The 21,656-nt window shown below is 40.9% G+C and overlaps 1 protein-coding gene across 1 annotated transcript in view; it reads left to right on the top strand.

The window, feature by feature from the left end:
- Window positions 1–21,656, top strand: part of FGF2 (fibroblast growth factor 2 (basic)) — a 30,131-nt gene that overhangs the window by 1,978 nt on the left and 6,497 nt on the right. The window contains exon 2 of the mRNA XM_010008972.1: window positions 21,462–21,565. Coding sequence (XP_010007274.1) covers window positions 21,462–21,565 — 104 coding nt within the window. The remainder of the gene's footprint in view (window positions 1–21,461; window positions 21,566–21,656) is intronic.

A 21,656-nucleotide genomic window follows, 5' to 3' on the forward strand; every position in this document is an offset into this window, starting at 1 on the left:
GGGGCTCCCGAGAGGGGCCGGCGCGGCGCCCGCCGTCCCGCCCTGCCGCCCCATCGGTAGCGCGCTTCGCTTTGGAGGCGTCTGTACGTATGCACACGCTCGCGTATAAATAAACGTTTATGTGTACCGGCATATAGCTTATTCATATATTTATCTATTCTGGTGGTTCCAGATCACGCCGGGTACCACAGCGGCAACGGGGGGATGTCCCGGTGCAAACTCTTGTTGGCGTCTCTTCATTCAACCTGCGGCGGTACAGAGCGTGTCAAACGCCTCAAGATTTGCTTACGTGCTTGAAGGTGTCTGAGTGTGTTTGCATAGCTCTCAGATACGGGTAATGGCACTTGACTGCTTTTACATGGCATCGGAAAATAGGTTACTTGCATAAATGTAGAAAGAAGGTTGGAGTTTTTTGCCATTGTGGGTGAGTCCTCATGAATAGAAGTACTTTTAGGAATAGAGGTGTGAATTTGTTCAGAAACCAGGGGTTTGTAACAAAAGTACTGTCAAAGCACGTTTTTAGCTTAAAACGTTCAATGTTTTGGCTTTTTTCCTGAACTTAATTAAGTCTGGATAAAACCAAAACAAAACTGGATTCCAGCAGAAGCAGTTTGTCCCCTGATACCTGATCTATTGAGGGAGGAAGAGACTCCAGAGCTGGGAATGCAGCCCGTGGATTTGAGTGGTTTGTGCAGCCTGAGGGTTGGTGACCTGAGCTTGCTCCTGCTGTGCCAGGTGCCCACTCACTGACAGACGGTTTTGCAGGGAGTGTGGGGCAGGTTGCTGTTACAAAGCAGGCTGTTCTGTCTCAGGACCAAAATGCCTTTTTGCAGAGCTCAGAGTATTTTGAGAGAACTCAGTATGGAGGTTTTTTTGTGGATGTAGCGGCAGGTTTTTGAAATGCTTGTGAAGTATTTCCTTTAAAACAGGTACAAGGAGTTGCTGTATAGCTGTCTGTCAGATAGATGGTCCCAGTGTGATTCCTGGTTTGAGAAAACTTGTTACTGTACAAGGTATGCACCTCAGTCAGGCAGAAGCCTTCTTGCAGGCACTTGGCATGAACAGCAGGTGACATGTTTTACTGTGGTTCTTCATCTGTTTTGCACCTGTGCTCCGAATGATAGGTGCACAGGCAGGACTGAAGTCAGAGGATGAGAAGGAAGTGAGGAGACAGAATAAAGGTTCTTAATGTTACTTTCTACTTTAGACAGTCACTATTTGAAAAAAAAAGCTTTTTCAACATTTCCAAATAAATACTGTAACAGGCTGTTCCCAAATAACAATATTGCCAAGTTTGGTTTCAGTCTGAGGCTATTCTGTTTTGTGACTCTAGGAGAAATATTATACATATGATGGACTGAAGAAATATGTGGAACAGTTTATTTGGATAAAGTTAGCATCCTTTATTAGAGCAACTAGTATTCTTAGGAAGAGCTATAGGAAGCTTTCAGACTTGGTCCTACACATTTGCATTTCTCTCTTCCTCAGATTCTGAATTGAAGGGAAGTGTAGTCGATGTTGTGGGAGCAGTAACAAAATATGTTTATTACCAAAACAATACAGTAAATTATTGCATGTGGACTTTTCAGATGTTGATACCTAAAGCAAAGCTTTTGTTTACCATATAGATGAGTGGTTTGGTTTTTAAACATACCAGTTGGTTACTGTGCAGGATCAAGTCTGTGCTGGAAATCATACAATAATATATTCAGCTTCCTTTAGTCGTTTTTATTTGTGAAGTGTGGCAATTCTTACAGGAAATATGTCTAATTAGTTTATCAAACATGTCATCTCACCTCTAGCTGAACCTGGGTCTGCAGACATTGCCATGGCTATCAGGTTCTTACCTCATTCAGGATTGTGTGTGTTGTTCTGTTCTTGGCTGGCAGTGCTGAGCTGCCCTCAGTGGTGGTGGTATCGGTTGTAATCTTTTTCATCATAGAGCTAATCTGTAATTATATTCTCCCCTCCCTCCACCTTATTCTACCATGAAAACTAGTACTAGTTTTATGTTCTTGAGTCTGTCTGATAGGTGTTTTTCTTCCTGTTAAGCCTTATCAATGCTATAAAGTTCTAAACTGCTTTCCTAGTAGTGAATGATGTTTGAAAATCTTTCTGATGGTAGTGGTACTGCCTTACTCTTTCCTTTTCAGGTTTCTCTGTTCTAGTCTATGGCTTTGTTTTTGCTGTCATTTCTTTCTGGCTCTCCATTTAGTCTGTGTACTTTCTCTTCAGTACTATCAGATCACTATTCTTTCCCCTTTATTTTGCCACTTGTTTCTCCTGAAGCCTTTCTCTTTTCCTCCCTTTTTCTCTTCAGTGAATGGTGGCAACAGGTAAAGGAAAACCTGAGTTATAAATGACTGATGTGGCCTCTGCCCATCAATTTGTGGAGTTTCTGTGCTCAGAAAGTCAGCTGCTGGGGGGCTTCCTCAGGTACCCATCAGCTTCGCCCTGTTGGGCCATCTGCAAAAAATCCCTATGTTTAAAAAGAGAAGCTTGTAACTGTGATAAAGCTAGAGAGCTGGTGGAGTTCACTTCCACAGAAGTGCCACCGTGAGCTGCTCCCTTGTCCCCTGCTGTCAGGCTCTCCTTTCTCATTATCAGACAACTTGTTGTTTGGTTTTCTTTTTTTTAAAATTATTTTCCTGGAAGAACTCTGGTTCTGAGAAGTAGAGAAATCAGTACTTGAAGCGTCAGCGAGGCATGTTGCTATGGCATTACATGGTTCACATCCTTAGCATCTTTGTTGTAAGTACGTCATTCAATACGAATCTGCGCGATGCTGAACTCTGACCTGGTGAGTGCTGAGCTGTGGAAGCCCCTGCAAAATCTTGTGGAATGCCTGGCAGGTCCCGTTGGCATGGCTGATGGCAAAAAATCTTGGACGATGCGAGAAGACTTCAAAAAGTTAACAAATAAAATATACACCTTAAATAAATCATGGTGTTTTTCTTAGTTAAGTAAAAGGTTTTGTAAGATGGTTTTGAGAAAAGAAGTAGAATGGTGGCAGAGAATTTGGTTTAGGAACCTAATTAAAGAAGAGTTGGCAAAGATTCTTGTGGTAGTTGCTATTCTTACGAATTAATTCTGCAAAATAGCATTTGATTATCACATCCTCATTTTTACTTTTAAAGGAAGTTCTTATTTTAGAAGGCAAATTACTGTCCTCTTATGTTTCTAGTGTTGTAAACAAATTTCCATTTTCCATGTCCTTTTTTGCTCCCCCTCCCTTCTGCCTCTGTTACTAAGGACGGCTTGTTCAGAGTATTTGGTCTGTTTTATTTCGTAGCACCAAGAGTTTTGACTGTTTTACATTCACCCCATTCACCTTCATTTATTCTTAATTGTGTCACTAATGAAATTGGGAATAGAAGCTCATGTCCTGTGTGCCAGACGACTGGAATTGTATGATTCACGCAGCTAGAAAACAGGACAATATCTCTTACGTGGTCGATATTGCCACATCTGATGTGTGACTTCAGTGAAGTGCCCCTTTGGACACACCCTGGGGACTTGTGTTGAGTTTTTTTTTTTCTCTTGAAGAGGTAGTTTGGGACAAACAAGAAACAGAAAGCACTTAGAGTTGTGTTGTTTAAAGCAAAACAAAAAACGGCTATTTGTTGTTGTTGTTGATCAACAACTTTTGATTTAGGCCCTGGAGAACATACAAAGCACACACTGTGTTTTCGGAAGGACTTTCAGAAGCCCTCCAGAGATGTTTGTCTCTAAGAGGCTATGATGCTGGTGAAAGGGAAAAGCAAGGGGAGCGGAAAGGGAACGTTACCCATGTATTGTAGAAAATGTTTAAGAGCACAGCTGATTCCCTTCATGGTTTCCCTCACTGAGGAGTGGTTGGCATTTATCTATTTCAGTAATTTCTCAAGCAGCTTTATGTCCTGGTGAGCATAAACCAAGGCGTCCCGTCAATCCTGAACTGTTCTCGTCTACTCATTAATGGAGTGACAAGGCTCCAGCCTGTAACTCAGAAAGGATTTGGCAGCATGAGCTTTTATCAACCCTGTAAATGTCTGAAATACCTCCCTCCTGCTCGGTACCTGCCACAAATATCTGAAGAAAATGTAAAATAGGACAATAACGGTCCAGGAAAATTTTTCCTTAGGAAAGTTCCTGTCTTAAGTAGTTTTTAATGTTTTGATTTTTACTTGTAGCATATGCGATATTTCAAGGCTTATGCTGTGTATGTTTTGAAAAGACTTTGTTCAAGTATGTGCAGACTTAGAGAGTGTACCAGCTTGTCAAGAACATAGAATTCGGATCACTGTTCATGCGTATGGAAGAAAACTAGTTGTGATCCTCAGAAAGAAAAAAATGAGCAAATGTGAAGAAGTGTTATAGTATGAAGGTTCAGTAGCTGGTGCTTAGTTTTGATAGGTGTCAAAATTGTTTGGGACCCAGATCTCCTCTCACATTTTGGTGTCCCACAGACATGGCCAGAGCTATTGAAAGAGCATCCTGTTCCAAATCTTAGCACTGGGTGAGAGTTGAATTTAATAAAAAAAAAGAAAAAGAAAAAAAGTGGTTTTGGGTTTTTTTGTTGTTGTTGTTTTTGTTTGTTTTTAAGTGCTGTTCTTTAAAAACAACAACAAACAAACAAACCTGCTGTAAACATCTGAATGTATTTATTCTACCCAAGTCATTCTGAAAACAGACTCCGCCTGGCATTCTGGGGGATGAGATAGCAGAGAGCCCCTGTGCAAAAAAGCTGAGAATGTGCTTCCTTTGTGTCTTCTGATTGAGTTGTACTGTTTTCTGCATGGTCCCGTGGGGTAAATTAATTAAATTGAATTAATAAATTACCTGTGTGTTCTGGGCATGCTGAGGGACAGTGCTGCTCGGGGGATAATACTGTCTTGTCTGCCATCGTATCTGCTAATCCTCTTACCAGATTTTAGTGAGTCTTACCCACCTGTAAGTGTGTGACCAAGTAGCACAGAGTCACACTCTGAAGATGGTGCAAAGCAAATACAAGAGGTCTCCAGTGGGCAGTGAACTGTCCTGTCTCTCCCGGTTGTTTTCTGCCGACTTGGAAAGGGCTGTTGGAAGAGTGTGAAAGGTTCCCAGGGCACCACCATCCATAGGTACACTAGAGGGCAGGATTTAGTCCCTGAATCTTCTCGGAAGCTTTAGAAATCTGGAGCACTGATAGGTACTTAGATATTCTTGTTTATAGAAGAAAAATGGTGCGCTCCTGCTCAGCTTTTGCACAGCCATAGCCAAGTGAATGAGAAAATACAAATAACAAAGTAGTTTGACAGTACATAATGAAATTATGGAGATAGTGATCCGAATTCAGGTTCTTGCAAAAGCTGTCTTTATGGCCCCCTTATGTGGGTAGATTAAAACTTCTGGTAAGAACTGCAGTAGTGCATGTATGGCATTTAGTGAGATCAGAAGGAAGACTCGGGTGTTTGTCATCGTGATAAAATGGAGCCATGTATTCTCAAATTGCTCATCAGGCAAATTAGATCAGGTGGCTACTGGTGTCTTTTATTTGGCTAATAAAGGCATGACATTTGAGCAGCTGCTTCTAAGAAAATATTTATCCTGTGGTGGAGATGTATTCAAAAGCATGTAACAAAAAGTTTACATTATTTTAGTGTTTTGGTTTTTTTTAAGATACTAGATGGAGAGATGAAATTGCAATTATTGAAAACCTCTGGGTCTTTTTTTTTTTAATCTGTTTTATGTCTATTACTAAAGATTTTTAAAAGTTGTTCAGATTAATCTTCTGCAATAAAAGCAGCTTCAGGTTCTGTTTCCTGTAATACAAGCAATAGAAGAGTCAAGTACAGAGACAGCTGGATGGGTAAGAAAAGGTGTAACACTGGTTTTGGCAATAGAATTAACAGTCACAAGGTTCAGGAGGTGCTTTGAAGATAAACCCCAGAAAAATGGACTCATGTTTAGTTTCCACAGAAAACACATATCTGCTGCATTTTCCAAGTGAAAGGGGACCTGCTCCACTGCAGTTTTTTTGGCAGAATTCTGTTTAACTGTCCTTTAATTAATGTCTCAGCCATAATTTAAAATCATAATCTTTTCAGTGATGTTTCTGTAGGCTTTTCCCAAATCCCTTGGATTACATATATGGCAAGCAGTTTTTTAAAAAAATATTTTTTCAGTGGTTACTATATGTACTTAAAGTTGTTATCAGACTGAATGGAAACATGCAACAAGCGTTTATTTGAAAGCTTTTCTCTAAGCTTAATATTGTTTTACCTTTTTCTTCTGTTGTATTCCTCAGAAAAAAATACTTTTCTCATTTGTTAAAGCATTTTGCACAACATTCATTATTCCATTCATAAGTTCTGGTGTGACCCAGATAAGACTGAAATTTGTATTTTGATTGTTAAGGGCTGTCCATCTGTTGTTTAAAAATATTTGAGAGGTGATTGCTGGCTAATAACGCTGGACACAATGGAGCTTTTTGACTGTTAATGATAGCAATCTTAGTGCAATTATGTAGTAAAAATAAAATGGACTACATAGCCTTAAGGCAACCCAGTTTTGACAAAGGTTATCCTGAGAATGTTCAAGTTACTGAAGAAAATACATACTTGCATGAAATCTGCAAATTGAGTATCTATACCAGGTGATATTTGAAATGTTTATCGCAGGACTTTTGGACCCTTAAAAACTGGTAAAGAGATGCCATTTCAATTCTAATGAAGAACTTTTATTAATATCTGTTTAAGACACTGCATTTCAAAATACAGCAGCTCTTATCACTTGTCTTTTTCAGTAGTGTGTTTTGTGACAATATATTGATAAACTGGAGTTCCTGTCTGTCTGTTCGGCTGCCTCCAAACTTCTCAATAAAAATATTTAAAGGGTGAGTCTCTGGAGTGCTGGTGGCATTTCAGGATTCATTTCATTATTATTTTAAGTAGTGTTTTGTTTGTTCAGGGTAGGGCCAGATTTTTACTGGAGCCTGATAGGATCGTCCGAGAATATAAATGAGATGATGTCTACAAAGTTGGGTGGAGGTTGTCTTGCACAAACTATCACAGTACACTTCTGGTTGAGTGATTCTGTATGAACTTATCGCTCATGCTTGACTTTTAGAGCTTGAAAACCACATTGCTTGAGTGATTCAAAGGATAAAGATACTAAGGATACTAGGAAAGGGTGAAGTAAGAAGTAGACTCAATAGCCATTTGCAGTGGCAGCGTGGTGGAATTATGTCCTTGTATTGTGGAGCTTGCTCGCTTGCCTTTTATCTTGTGATGAGAATTGAGCAGATCTCATAAAACAGCAATTATTAGGATCCCAGCTGGAATGTGCAAGTCACAAAATCCTGTTTTGCAGAGCTATGAAATGCTGTGTTGAGTCGTGTTTTTAAAAGCAGTGATAGATATAAACTGTGATATAACTTGAAAATATTTGCAATCTGTTTCTTGGCTCTTTCCTTTCTGCTCTCAAGCTGACCCAACCTGGTGCCCAGAATGCCTGGTCTCCATCTGCAAACTTTTACCTTTATCATGCGGATGTGTTTTATTAAATGTTCTGTTGCCATTCTGTGGTGGTGTAGCTCTGTGGTTATTTTTGCTGATAAAAAGAATGTCCTTAACATCCTCAAGCCTACAGGCACAACAGCATCTCCATCTGCTTTTAGTACACTGTTTTTGGGGAAATGTTTGTTGCATGTCTTGGGACTGGCACAATTTTTTGGGCAGACTGTGTTTTCTTGGTGTTTCTGGGGACTGGGGAACAAATAGTGAAGTGTTTAATTTCTATCCACATATCTCCTTTGTGCGTTCCCCTCAAACCCTCCAATGATATGTTTTACCATCACCTCTTAAGTTGTCAGTGGTGACTGTCCAAGAGATCCTTTCAACAGACACTTCAGCAGATCTGACAAGTCTCTGCTCCTAAAAGGGGGGTGAGATGGTCTCTTCCTTTCCCCAGTCTCATCTGTGTTGTAGTTGGCACCACCTCTAGCCCTCAGTTCAGCAAAGGGGCAGTTTGGTTTGCTGAATTGGCAGGAAAGATGTGCACTCTCTCGCCATTATGCTGCACTGGGTTCTGATGGATTTAATGCATTGAAATAGCTCACTGAGGTGTCAAGTAAAGTGCCAGAGCTGGTGTGAGGGAGGTGGCAGGAGTGTGCAGCTGGGAGTGTGGGCTGGAGGGATGGGAGCTGCCCCATTCCCGTGGTAACTAGCCATTCAGTTGTCACTGCCTGTCTCATGGTACCGTGTCCTGAACCATCTCATCTGTTGAACTGCAGGACAAGACAGAATCTTCCTCGATGGATGACTTGAAGAGATGAACAGATAAGAGTCTGTGCAGTTGTCACCTGTGTTACATTTCAGGTTAGAATAGTAATTTTAGGACCATATTACCATGAGTAATAATTAATACAGCCCCAAATCTCTGAGAAGACCAATAGTGACTGAGACTTCTGGCTGTAGAGAACCACACCTGTAGAGTAGTTTTGTGCAATACTCGTTGGTGTTGTTTATACATGTAGCAACAGAGATGGATACAAAATGAGAGCAGCTTTTAGTGTGGAGAAGCAGCCCGTGAGGGCCAAATAGAGGTCATATAGTGATAGACTGTCTGGAAGTCACCTAGGGTATCCTGCTGCACAGACTTGTTAGGCTGAGCAGTTTCTGGGAAATAGTATATGGATTCAGTTAATTTGGTTTCTCCAGCTGTAATGGAGCAGTTGAGATGAATAGCTAAACGTCTGTCTGGCCATACTTCTGAGTAGGTGAATACGAAGGATTCATTTGGTGGTTTTATGTATGTTTACAGACTCACTGCAGATATGTTACTGACAGTAATGCAGTTCATTCATGAAAACCGAGGAAAAAGACCTACATTGATTGTGTCCTTAGAAATGCAGAGATTCCTCAAAGCCAGAGAGGTTTACAGAACTGTCCCGTGTTGTCAGTTTTATTTATTTCAGTCCCAACCTTCTGCTTGTTTTACTGCTTCAGGAAGCAATGTCTTTCTGAGCAATGTCTTTCTGAGCAATGTCTTTCTGAGCAATGTCTTTCAAATTTAATGGTATGTCCTTGAGCTAGTACTGTAAAGTGTGACTATTTGAAATTGAAGAGCAGAGCAAGGTGTCTAAAAATGAGGCTGAATTTCGGTGATCAAGCTCTAATAACATGAATCAGTATTGTCTACGGAATATTATAATAGGAGAAAATGCTGTTAGGAGTGAAAGATGTTTGGCCTCCCTGCTAGTTCGATGCGGTGTTAGGGGAGGCAGTGCAATTGATGGTGCTTGTATCCATGGCATACTTTGGGAGTATGTTCCTGTAGTGAAGTCTGGTGCAGCGTGGAGATTTAAACCAGCAAATAGATTTAAACCAGCACTGGCCTGGCTGAAGCAGGACAGAGCCAAGTAGGTTCTTTGAAGCTGCAGATTCTAAGGTCCGTCTTTTGTTGCCAGGAAAGTACTCATGTCCCTTCTTGGTGTGGTTTGAACGTATTCAGAGTAAGCAGTGGGTTTTTATTTGAAGAGCTGGAGGCTCAAGTAACGATCCTTCTCCCTGTGATCCTGCCAACCCAAGTTCTTGGCTCCCCAGTACAGGCAGGGTCCCATGACATGTTTGCTTCCTCAGAGTAATCACAAGGGGCTGTAAAAGTGAAGAGCATTACCCAAATATTTGAAGGGAAGTCTAAATATGCACTGTGTATTTTATTTTTCAGTGTTAGGGAATTTGGGTTCTTACAAGGAAGAACTCTGTACTCAAGCAAGGCTGCATTTAAAAGCAACCTTTTTGTGAAGACTACTGTTCTGGGTTGGCAGTGATTGACAGCTCTTGTCCTTCATTGCAGTTCATGCTGTTCCCTTGTGCATGCATTATTTAAATGTTAGCATAGGGTGGATACACAGCTTGATGGAAAGGGATAAAACAGATGGAGGATGAAGTAAGTCTCCACGCGTAATGTATTCTTTGCATCGTCCTTGCAGTACATGAAGTAGAAAGGCACCAGTGAAATGTGGTGTGGCGTGTGTATGGATTTTGATCGGGTTTTTTTGTTGACTTTTTGCAAAAATACTTACTAAATATTCAAATGATGAATTCAATGTCATTGGTACTGGGGATGGGGGAAATGCAAAACTAACATAGCCACTGTCTCTTAATCTTTTGGCCAGACTAAGAGCAATCAACTCTAAATGGCAACTTAATTAATAGGAACTCTTCCTCATCATCTTGTTATTTCTTCCTACTCCTGTCTGCTGTTCAGTCACCCTGGTAGCCTGGGTGCCTGACAGTTCCATTTTCACCACTGTGCATCAGACTCTAAAAATCCAATTTGCTGATTCCTCTTGGCATTTCTAAAATCCAGCTTTTCCTTGACATCTGTGACATTAAGGCTTATTAAGCCTGTAGGTTGGCAATTTCTCACCACTGCTCTGGCAGCCTTTTCCTTTCATCTCATCCAATCTGTTATTGCTTTGACATCAGTTACAGCCCTAAAATACTATATACTATTGAAAAGTTGTGCAAGTTGCCTTAGGTTGTCCCTGTTTTTATGTGTTTATTTTGCTGCAAGTAAAAAAGTTACAAAAAGATTAGTGAATGCATGGTAAACATAAAGAGTTGGAATTCTGCCAGTTCTATATGCATCTTCTGGTATTAGCCAGTGACATTGTTATGTTGGCTAAACACTTGCATCAACTTTACTTTAAAGCTGAGCAACTGAAAATGGTTATTCAGTGTTTTACTATAGTGAATACTAAACAGAAATGAAGATAGTTGAAAGCAACATGTTGGATTACTTTCACCCTTGTTAAGAAAAGCCCTTTGGGAAAAATCCTGTATAACACATTTGAACATGCGTTCATTTATTTATTTTTTATAAGGAAACCCTCAAACATAATTAAATGAAGAATTTGGGGTAAAGGTATTGGCATCTCGGAGATTGGGCTTAATGTTATCTGTGCCGAGTAATGAAAGAAGTTCTTCTCTGATAAGTTGGTAATTTTTTTCTGCTTGGTTCTGCCCTCTTCACTTAAAATGATGCAGTCAGTTTGCCTGCAATGACAAGGAGACTGACAACAGGGTGGCAACTAGGTATTTGAGAATTTTATACTTGCAGTTTGAAATCCTTATGTAATGCCAAGCAATTGCTGTTTCCTTTATTGCTCAGCAACACAAAATACCAAAGTTCTGTTTTGTAAGCAGAATACAGAAACTCTAGTGCTTTAAACTTTTAAAGGACTCAATGAAGTTTGATCAACCAGTTCTGCAAGCTGTGTGGAGAAATGTAATTTTTATGTGTTTCACATGTGGGCACACAAGCAAGGAGCACTAAGCCAGACTGTTGTCAGAAATGTAGTATGTCACATTGTTCTGAAATAGTTCTTCTGCAGGGTGACTTTACTGCCCTTTATATGAAATTTGTAGAGGAAGTTTGAGGATGCTATCAATTTGGTAATCTCTGTTTCCTGGGGAGGATTCCCAGTATGATAGGTATATGCTAGGTGGGGTTGGGTATTTGTAGGAAGTGAGGTTAAGATATAAATGTGAATAGATGGAGAACCTGAGTGGGAAAATAACTGTAACTGTGTTCAGTATTTGTACTACTTGAAAAGGTGAAAACTCTTACAATCTGTGAATGCCCATGTTCTGTGGTAAACTAGGTTAGTGGGTTCATATTTAAACAGTTACGCAGGTTATTATTCTGTTTAAAGCCTTGGCTTCACTCTTAAGTGTAACCGGAGCTTTTTGAAGTGTTCATATTTCAGAAGGTTTTTTTTTTGTTGTTGCAGATGTTTACCTTTTAAAGACCATAGGTCTGTTTGTGAGTGGTTTTATGCCTCTGGCTGGCAAAAAGGAAAAAGATGCACTTAGAATGTTGTCATGCGAAAGTAAAGAACTGTGCCTTTGTATGGGAGTGTGACTCACTATTTCTCAGTGTGACACTTGATTTGCTTGATTGTTTTTGTTGCTGTTATGTGGTTTTTGTTTATTAAAAGACCACCTCTTCTGCAGAGGTTCACTTGCTGCTTTTCACATCTGTTTCTCCTTTCCTCCCCCAACATGTGTTGTAGGTTTTAGGCAGCCTGTACTTCAGCTTTGATGATGGCACCGTTGTTTTACAACAAGCGTATGAAAGCAAGCAAAGACTTGTTTTTGTGTTGGCAGTCTCAAGATTGCGGATGCCTTCTGCATCAATGCAAACCTTATCAGTTAGCAGAAGATGTTGCATGCTTAATATGTCTTTGAGAAAGAGGCATAAAAAAGTGTCAGAGACTAAATGTGGAGGAGAGAGAGCCAAAGATGTTTCTAATTCCTAGAGAAAAGTTACAGTAGGCATCACCAGCTCACGGGCTGGGGTTTGAATCTGAATCAGGAGACAGCATTGGCTCTGGAAACGCTAAAATGGGGGTATTAATGTTTGTGTGCGTGTTTACATGCACGTGTATTGTTGATGAACCAGCCCTTGGGTTTGGGAGGGTTTACTATGTTAGGTGTGGAGCAAGCACGCCCGACTCTTTGTGTCTTGCTTGGACACCTGTCTGGGAATAGATGTTGCCCCCAAGCATGAAGGAATTAGCCAGCTTCAGCCACAGAATATGCAGGAGTGGGAATTGGGGCATAGGGTGTTGCAGTTAGTGAAGCACTGTTGATTCTTATTTCCCCCCTTCTCCTTTTTTTTAATGAACTTTTCTAATACTTATTTCCTTCCAGAGGTGATCCATCTCTGTAGAACTGAAACTGCAAAAAGTTGCTGCGTTGTTCTCTTCAGCGGGTAGGGAGGTGTAGGGGGACAAGTGAAGGGGAGCTGGTGCAATAGCTTCACTGCAGTGTCATTCAGGGGCCTCTTGGAAGGATTTTCCTTACAGGGCGTCTGCAAATATGTTGGAGATGGGCCCTGAGCCTTTGGCTTGGGTTTAGCTTTTCCACAGCAGAGACTGTAGTAATGCTATTCATTGATCCAGAGACGTGCAGACTGGGCTTTTTCGGGGGTACATAAACTCTCCCTTCTTGTAAAATGAGTGAGGGGTGTTTTGCTAATGACCTTTTGGTTGGAATAAAGTGGCTGTATGTTAGTGAAAACTTAGGCTGAAATAGTATCAGATTCTTCTTTCCACGGTCCTTAAACTGTTCTGTTAGCTGCTATGTCTGGGTAAAGTATGTTTGCTGTTGAGATGTTCACAAACTCCAAGTAATCTCTTTGACCATTGGCTGATGAATGTTTTGGGGCCCAGAGTCCTCTTGGTAAAATGTTCTGTTTCACATCACGTTTTTGCAGGGTGTCAATAGTAGTGTTAGGGTCATGAAAAGTGCTTTTCTTTCCTGCTGCTTTGAGAAGGCTCTCTAAGTGAGAGAGGCAGAGCAGCAAAGACCTGCGTGGACAGACTGTAGACAGTGAAAGGATTTTGGCATCTCGTTTGGGGGTGTTCAGGGCTGCTTTTGGAGTCCTGTAGGGAAGAGAAGCGGAGGTACTAAAAGTGCATATTCAGGTTGCACGGTCCTGCCCTGAGAGCAGCATTTTGGTGTGGTGGGAAAACTCTGCAGAGCATGAGAGCGGCCTCTGCACGTGTATGTGGGGCATTGTCGTTGTGCCTTATGGCAGTAAGAGCTGTGACTGGGAAATATTGGTGAACCCTTGTGAGCTTTGGTCTAGCTTGCATCTATGGTTGAGAGCAGTGAAAGTTTGGTGGCAGGGTTTTCGCTGTGAAATGATTAAGACCCTGGAGCAGGAGAGTGGACTAGATAGAGCCCTTCTGACCTGAATTTTGTGTGTTTCTGAGACTGTAGCTGAGTACTCATGGTTTAGTGTGCATTGAAGTTTGACTGTAGGGATCTGTACTAGGTAGATCATACTGGAAGCATAGCTTAGGTTTTAATTAAACCTTTGCTTGCTGTGTAAGTGTATCCAAAGCCAGGAGCTCACTGCTGTAGGGTTTCTCCGATGTAGTGATTAGATTTCCTATTTCCTTGTGGATGAGTAGGAAAATGGGGAGTTTATTAATCCATTTAGCTATATCTTAGAGACCACCTGCTTGAGGTGCAGGAGTTTGCCTCATGCTCTAGTACACCACCCCATGTACTGTGTACACATGCCCTGCTCCTTCCTCACTGCTGCTCTTTACTTCTCTGTCCTTCTTATCTTTTTTCCTAAGGTGTTTCTGTCCCTTTCTTTCCCCACTGTGACCTTTGCTTTTTCTCTTCCTTAGTGATACTGTGGCATACTCCTGCCCCAGAGCATTTTGGCCAATGCAGCTGCTGTGAATAAAAGAAGAGTACACGGTTTTGTGGGTGCCCCAGGCCAAGGGCACTGCTCCTCTGCTGCTGCCAGCAGCTCTCCCAACTGGGAGTATGTGAGAAAGGTGGTACGAGATCAACAGTGAGGAACTTCCAAAATGTGCAGCTCTCCTCCTAAAATATTAAATTGCTACATTTTGCCAAGATCTTCTAAATAAGCCAATTTTGAAAGGAGTTTTTTGGCCGAACCCTTTGTGATGCAGGGCAATTAAACCATTTGGGACCATTTAAGTTGCTGCAGTATTGTTTGGTTTGGGCCATTACAAAGGCTTTCCTGAGTTGGGAGAACTGTAAAAGGACTTAAGAGTTTTCATTGTACATGTAATTTTTCAGTTCCAGTGCTCAGAGCAATAAAAGAACTTTTGAAAAATTGTGCACATTTTCTGTATTCTCTGCATTTGCCAGTATCTTTTCTGTCTGTGTTGTGCTACTTGTTGAAAAAAAAAATTAAAAATTCTCCACTGGCAAATGCAAAACTGCTTTGGAAATACTTTGCTGAGCTCTTTAGGAAAAGATGGGGAAGATCCAGTTCATAACAGAATTCTGAAACTTTGCCAACCACAATGCTATTAAATACCACTCTTCAACTTCCATATTCTTAGAAAAGTCTCTCCAAGTTATGAAATAAGTGCCCATTTGTAACTCTCTCAAATATGCTGGCTAGTTTAACCTGCAAGTTGTAGATGGCTCCTGACCATATATCCTGTGAAAGAGGGGTAGTCACGTATGTGTAACTATAATTTTATGTACGCAATCCACTAATGACATGAATGTGTGAAATCTGTGCCTGGAGAGCTCTGCTGGCTGCAGGGGAGGAACACATCAGTGTGGTCTGTGTTTTGTCTGTGTTTAACATGTCTCACAGGATCAGGACCTGGTCTGAAAAAAGACACCCCAAAACTGCTGAGCCCGTTTAACATACACATCAGGGAGTGGCCTTGTACAGGTTTGATCTTCTGCAAATTATCTTACAATAAAAAGGAAGATGATTCTTTAGTCGTTCTGCCGTTCGGGTGCTGGTAAGAATCTCTGCCTGAGTGTCACTGTTGGAGGGACTGCACCTGCAGATTTCCTGGGTTAATTAACAGAAATGAAGCTGGCAGAAAACTCCAGGCTCATCTTGTATGATCATTCGTGTGTATCTCTACAGAACAGCTATATTTGTCCAGGAGCGGATATTTTGGTGCATATTGCAGTGTGGTTCAATATCCTTCAGTGCCACAAACTGTACTGGTTTCAGTGGAAATTCAGGTTGGGCTATAGTTTGTATTGATTTGCGACCAAGGCATCAGTGAATATGTGTTCTTAACACAGCCTTTGTGTCTTGTGAAGAAAAAATGTCCCCTCTCTGTCCTTTTTTATGCTACAGGAAGGTGTAGTAGGTTCATTCAAGTTACATCCGAACTACTGTGTTTTCGTAGTTAATGATGATGTCATTATAGCTGTTTGAATAATTGCCATATAGAGATGTATATGATATTACATCTTGCATCTGGAGAAGAACAACCCCACGTACCAGTACAGGTTGGGGGCTGACCTGCTGGAGAGCAGTGTAGGAGAAAGGGACCTGGGGGTCCTGGTGGACAGGAGGATGACCATGAGCCAGCAATGTGCCCTTGTGGCCAAGAAGGCCAATGGCATCCTGGGATGCATTAGAAAGGGTGTGGTTAGTAGGTAGGTCAAGAGAGGTTCTCCTTCCCCTCTGTTCTGCCTTGGTGAGGTCACATCTGGAATATTGTGTCCAGTTCTGGGCCCCTCAGTTCAAGAAGGACAGGGAACTGCTTGAAAGAGTCCAGCGAACAGTCACAAAAATGATTAAGGGAGTGGAACGTCTCCCTTATGAGGAAAGGCTGAGGGAGCTGAGCCTCTTTAGCTTGGAGAAGAGGAGACTGAGGGGTGACCTCATCAGTGTTTACAGATGTGTTAAGGGCGAGTGTCTGGAGGACAGAGCCAGGCTTTTTTCAGTGATGTCTAGTGATAGGACAAGGGGCAATGGATGTAAACTGGAACACAGGAGGTTCCACGTAAACATCTGAAAAAACTTCTTTACTGTGAGAGTGACAGAGCTCTGGAACAGGCTGCCCAGAGAGGTTGTGGAGTTTCCTTTGCTGGAGACATTCAAAACCCACCTGGATGCGTTCCTATGTGATGTACTCTGGGTGACCCTGCTCTGGCAGGGGGGTTGGACTAGATGTTTGTTCGAGGTCCTTTCCAACCCCTAAGATTCTGTGCTTCTGTGATTACAAGCAAGAAGACATACGACTGTAAAAAAAAAAGCTGGAAATTCTAAGTATTAGATTACCTGTACAGCTGTCGAAGGCTGTGCATATATATGTGTGTGTAACAGTCTTTAGCTCTAACAATATTAGACAACTGGGTGTTGATTTAGGACTCCTTTTGCATGTCTTGTCAGAAATTACCATGGTCAACATTTTCACACGATTTAGCCTTTATTTTTGTTCAGCTTTGTGAAAAACCATTGACAAACCATTGATGTTCTCTGTTTTGGTTTTTCTGTTGAGATACAGAAGTTGCCTTGGTTCCTGGTGGAAGAGCAAAAGGGGCTCAATGAGCTCTCTCAGCTCTGCTGCTGTAAGATTCAGAATTCCCATGTTCTGGAAATAGGATGCACCTCCCCTCAGCCAGAAGCTGCTGACAGGATTTGGATGCAGTCTGCCTGTGTAAAGCATTTTGTAGTTCAAGAGGATGACAAATAGCTTGTGATTTTTTGGGAGGGTAATTCTTTTGCAAAACTGGAGGAAAAGCCCATGATCATAACAGAAGGAAGAAGATACTCTGATTTGTACATTTGCATGTTTTTTCTGTGCCTGGGGGATTGTGGTGGTGCTGCTGTGTGGGTGAGTTAACTGAGGAAGGGCCATGGCACAGCCAGTGGTACTTTACTCTTGTACAGAGGAATTGGAAAATGTGGTTCCAAGGAGAGGAGTGTGATGGGATCTCCTGATGCCATGGGCAATGTGAGCATAGAAAGATTTACTCATTGTCTATCTACTGCCCAATACTGTGTATCTTTCCCCTGCAACTGGAACATCTAGAAGTATTTTGTGCTTTTGAGGTTTGAAACAATCACCTTCTGGTTAAATATTTGTTTAATGCCTTCTGTCCTGTAGGCTGTAAATACCTACTGATGTAATTTTAGTTTGAGAATTTTGTCTTTATGCAGCTTGTTCTCTTGCCGTCTTACGATGCTACATCTGGTTTTGCGCTTCTAACTGTACAGATTGTCAGATCTTATTTTACAGTGTTAAAAGTTTGTGTCAGAGGAAGGTTTTAAATCTATCTCCTGACTTACAATTCAGTGCTTTAACATTATTCCATTAATGCTTTCTAAGCCTTTTCATATCTTCTCCAAGATACAACTTTATTGTTTTTCCTTGGGGTTTCTGCCCAGGTGTGAAATTAAACTTGAATGTCTTGCACTTCATTTCTTCATACTCAACAGAAAAAGGGAAGATGATGATACTTTAGCTTATTATGAAGAGATAAAAAAGAAAGTCTTAATAGTAGTAGTAAATTTACCAAGTCCTTTTTAGTTGTCAGTGCATAAAGGTTGTGCAGGTTGTAATTGGGATACGATGTTTTTTTATTTTGTAACTTTATGATGACTTAGCCTCAGTCCTTAAGATGTTTGCTCAGTGTGCTGAGTGCTGTGTTTTCATCCGCCAACAGTCACTGACCGTAGCCTCATGCTGGGCATTCATCACCCATTCAAGGGCATGCTATGAATGAACAGTGAAATAACCTGCTGCTGTGCTGGAGGGGCCCTCCCAAAGGCCTGCCAGAGTAACTGGGAAAACACGCCTTTTTGGCCCTCCATTTGTTTATTAGCTGTTTCTCAACAATCTGTGCTATGTTTTTGGGTTACAAACTTCATAATTAGTTTACTTTCATGGAACCGTTTCTAAGGTTCAAGTGTGCCGAAGACAGGTAGATCTGCAAGGATGGCCTGTGTCTGAACTACTGCTGCAAACAACACAGATCATCCGTCTCAAGTGTTACATTTCTCTTATGACTGATTGCATCAAGTTGCATTGAGCAAAACCTAAATTTGATTTTTCTTGTGATGTCAAATGCGTTTAATTAGTGAGGCTGTATCTTGGCATTTCCAGATCCACACGATGATGTGGCAAATACCTGGTGTTAATAAAGCCATGAAATAATGCTGAAACCTGAAAAACTTTCAGTACTACTCTGGCTCTGTTTATTTGTTTCTTTTTTTGAGTTGGAGAGGAAAATCAGTGAAGGTGATTTTGCTTTGCAGGCTTTCAGTTTTGCAGAGCTTTTCAAACTCTGCAGGATTTTTTTCCCCCTCCTTTTTAAAGAGTAACACTTTTCACAAATATTTCTACAGGCTTTGAAAACCTTTGCTAAAAGTTTGTTTTTACAGAACCTGAACTTCTGGCCCAGTATGATGCTATAGGAGTTGGTGTGTTGTTTTTTGTGTTTTTTTTCCTCTTTTTGTCAAGGGAAAGTCACGAAGCACAGTAATTCCGTGCTGCAGTAATTAATGCTACTTTTCAGCTATTTCCCACATCTGTTTCTTGTTAAGTGTGCAGTGAAAGCTGTATACTTGGGCACATCTCAAAAGTCTGCTTCCCCCAGTCTCTGCCTGGAGCACTTCTCCACATTCTTGCTTCTCCAGAGGGCAAGGAGTTGCTCTGAAGGTTTTTGAAGCTGATCACAAGACTAACTTCGGCTTAATAGCTTGGGAGGGCTGTATTTTGGAGACTTGATTCTGGGATGAAATCAAACATTTCACATAACTTTTTTATGACTACAGAGGTTTCTGTATTCCTTGGAAGTTATTAGTGAATTATGAGATATTATTTTATTTTATTTTATTTTATTTTATTTGTGCAAAATGGCAAAAAACATGTAATTCCTAGGAAACCATTTAATCTTCTTTAGAGTGCAGCATCTGTATGAATATAGCTTCAGTTTTATATACAAGTTAGTGGATTTACAAGCAACTCATACTGATGTCTGTCTATATCTAGGGAAAAATCCGATTAAATAATTTTAATGCTTAAAAAAGGGTTTGCAGCAATTATCCTAAAGATTTCGTGTTCCTGGTATTCTTATTGTTGTAGTTTCTTCAGTCATGTCTTTAGAAGCAGCAGAAGTAAACCAATAAGGTTTTCATTTGTATTGCAAAAATCTTTTTTCCCAGAACAAAAAGCAGCAACCTCCCTCTGAATTTCAGAAGATGCTCCTGCTCCAAAATTTACAGTAACTTCAAATGTTTATTCTGGTGGCTTTAAAAGGTCAGGCTTTTATAAACTGCATCATTAATTAGAAGAAAACCCTATATACTCCACAAAAACAGGTAGGTGAAAGAAGCTCATATCTGAAAAGATGTATCCCAGTATTGCCCATCAGACTTTGCAGATGCAAGTCCCTGGCTGAGTCTTTTGAGTGAGTGGAGCACAGCTGTCTTGTCCTTGAGCTGGGGTTTTTCATGGTCAGATCTCTGTATAGTGGATTAAAAGAGAAAATGTTTTTAACTAATTCCCAAAATAATTTCTGGGATGGAAGCAGAAGGGAGAAGTTCTAGTCTTGATTGGTTTTGGCAACACTTGATAGTCTCACATCAGATTAATCATATCCTTATTAGGACACGTGATGGACGTGTAACCAGTAGCAGCTTGTGACACCTTGCTTGTTCCCTCTTTACCTGTTTCCATTCTTTGGCAGAAGTCATCTTTATATATCCCAAGAAGGTGAGAAACTTTCTCAGCTGTTCCTCTTTGATGCCTGTGTGGCAATTATCTTGCTTCCTGTTACTGAAGTAGAGTTGCTCTACAAGTCCCTGTTCAGTGGAACCGTGCATGAAAGCACATTATTGCACTAAAAAGTAGTACTTACCTGGGCTTTCTTCTGCTTGCTGTTTTAATTTTCGTTGAGGGGATTTGCAGCTGAGGGTTTCACTGGAAATAATGGCCATTCAGAACAGAGGAAAACTTAGGGACTTTGGGAGATCCAGTTTCTTTCTGTTGTCATTGAAATTATTGTGTGTGTTTTTAGCAGAAGTCAGATTGAGTTGTACTGCCTATGCAAGCTGGCTTGATGGGATGGAGCTGTAGGGAATGACCACGTGTTTTCTGTGAGGAGGAAACATCCCACGTCAAGCTGCAGGCAGTCCAAAGAGTTCATTTGAGTTGCTGTATGGGCCTTTCCCCCTTTTTAAAGTGATGTTTTAAATGATCAAAGTTAGGTTTTCCAAGGGAGATACTCTAAAATGGATGGAATAGAACAGGATCTTCTGTGAGGTTTAGGACAATATGAACTTCGCTTCCTTCTCCTCCTCTTCTCCAGAAAAATGGCAGTTCCAACAGTGTTTAGAGTTCTTTTGAGCTACAAATACCTAAGTCATGTAGAAGGTATCTGCTGCACTTTTTCTGTGGTATTTACATAGAAATGTAGTTTCTTGTATTGTGGTATTCCCCATCCTGTGTAGTTAATGGTTGAAAAACCTGAACTTTGAGGTACAGTGTCAGGGTTAGGCTGAAATGCAGTGGTAATGCAACTTCCTGGCTCTACTGTTTTAACCACTTAAAAGCTGGATTCATGTGTTATTCTGAATGCAGTGATGGGAATAATCAGGGAAGAAAAAAGAAGAAAAATAGGAAACAGATCTTTTGGATTTAGGTGGAGGCCTCTTTTGGCTTATGGCTTGAAACAAGCCTCAGGCTGAGGGGAAAACATTTGTGTGTTAAGCTAAACTGCTGGATGTGATTTGTGGGTAGAAAAATCAGTTTAGACCTTGTGCTAGTTTACAGGCAGTACCTAAAAGCTGTATGATATGACCTTACACCATTTCTTGTGTCTTTGCTGTCCTCATCTATTTTTGCAGTTCTTTCTGTTCTTTCTGTTCATTTATTCTAACCCTTGTTGATGTAAACCCATTGATACTTTTCTGTTGGGAACCGCTACAACATTTAGTATGTGATATGGTCCTGAATGGTTTCCAAGATATTTCAGACTACTTACTTTGTAGTAAGCATTTTATTTGAAGAAAAATGGGATAAGAAAGCTAGAGATGGGAAATTTGATGTCCTTGCTGTAGCCTGAAGCTCAGGCTTTCTTGGCTTTTATGTTTGAAGTAGTGGGCTTCACTGTCAAGTGCTGAAGTATCATGATGGCTGTGACAATTTCCTTTTGCTTTTTTCTTTGCAGTCAAACTGCAACTGCAAGCTGAAGAAAGAGGAGTGGTGTCGATCAAAGGTGTAAGCGCAAATCGCTTTCTGGCCATGAAGGAGGATGGCAGGTTGCTGGCCTTGGTAAGCAGTGGTTTTTTCATGTTGATCTCGAAATGTTTGTGTCCGTGTTGGTAGGTTCTCTCCTTACTTTGTATTGAGTAACTCTCCTTCA

Source organism: Chaetura pelagica, unplaced genomic scaffold (genome assembly GCF_000747805.2).
Source record: "Chaetura pelagica isolate M959 unplaced genomic scaffold, ChaPel_1.0 scaffold221, whole genome shotgun sequence".
NCBI classification, from domain to species: domain Eukaryota; kingdom Metazoa; phylum Chordata; class Aves; order Apodiformes; family Apodidae; genus Chaetura; species Chaetura pelagica.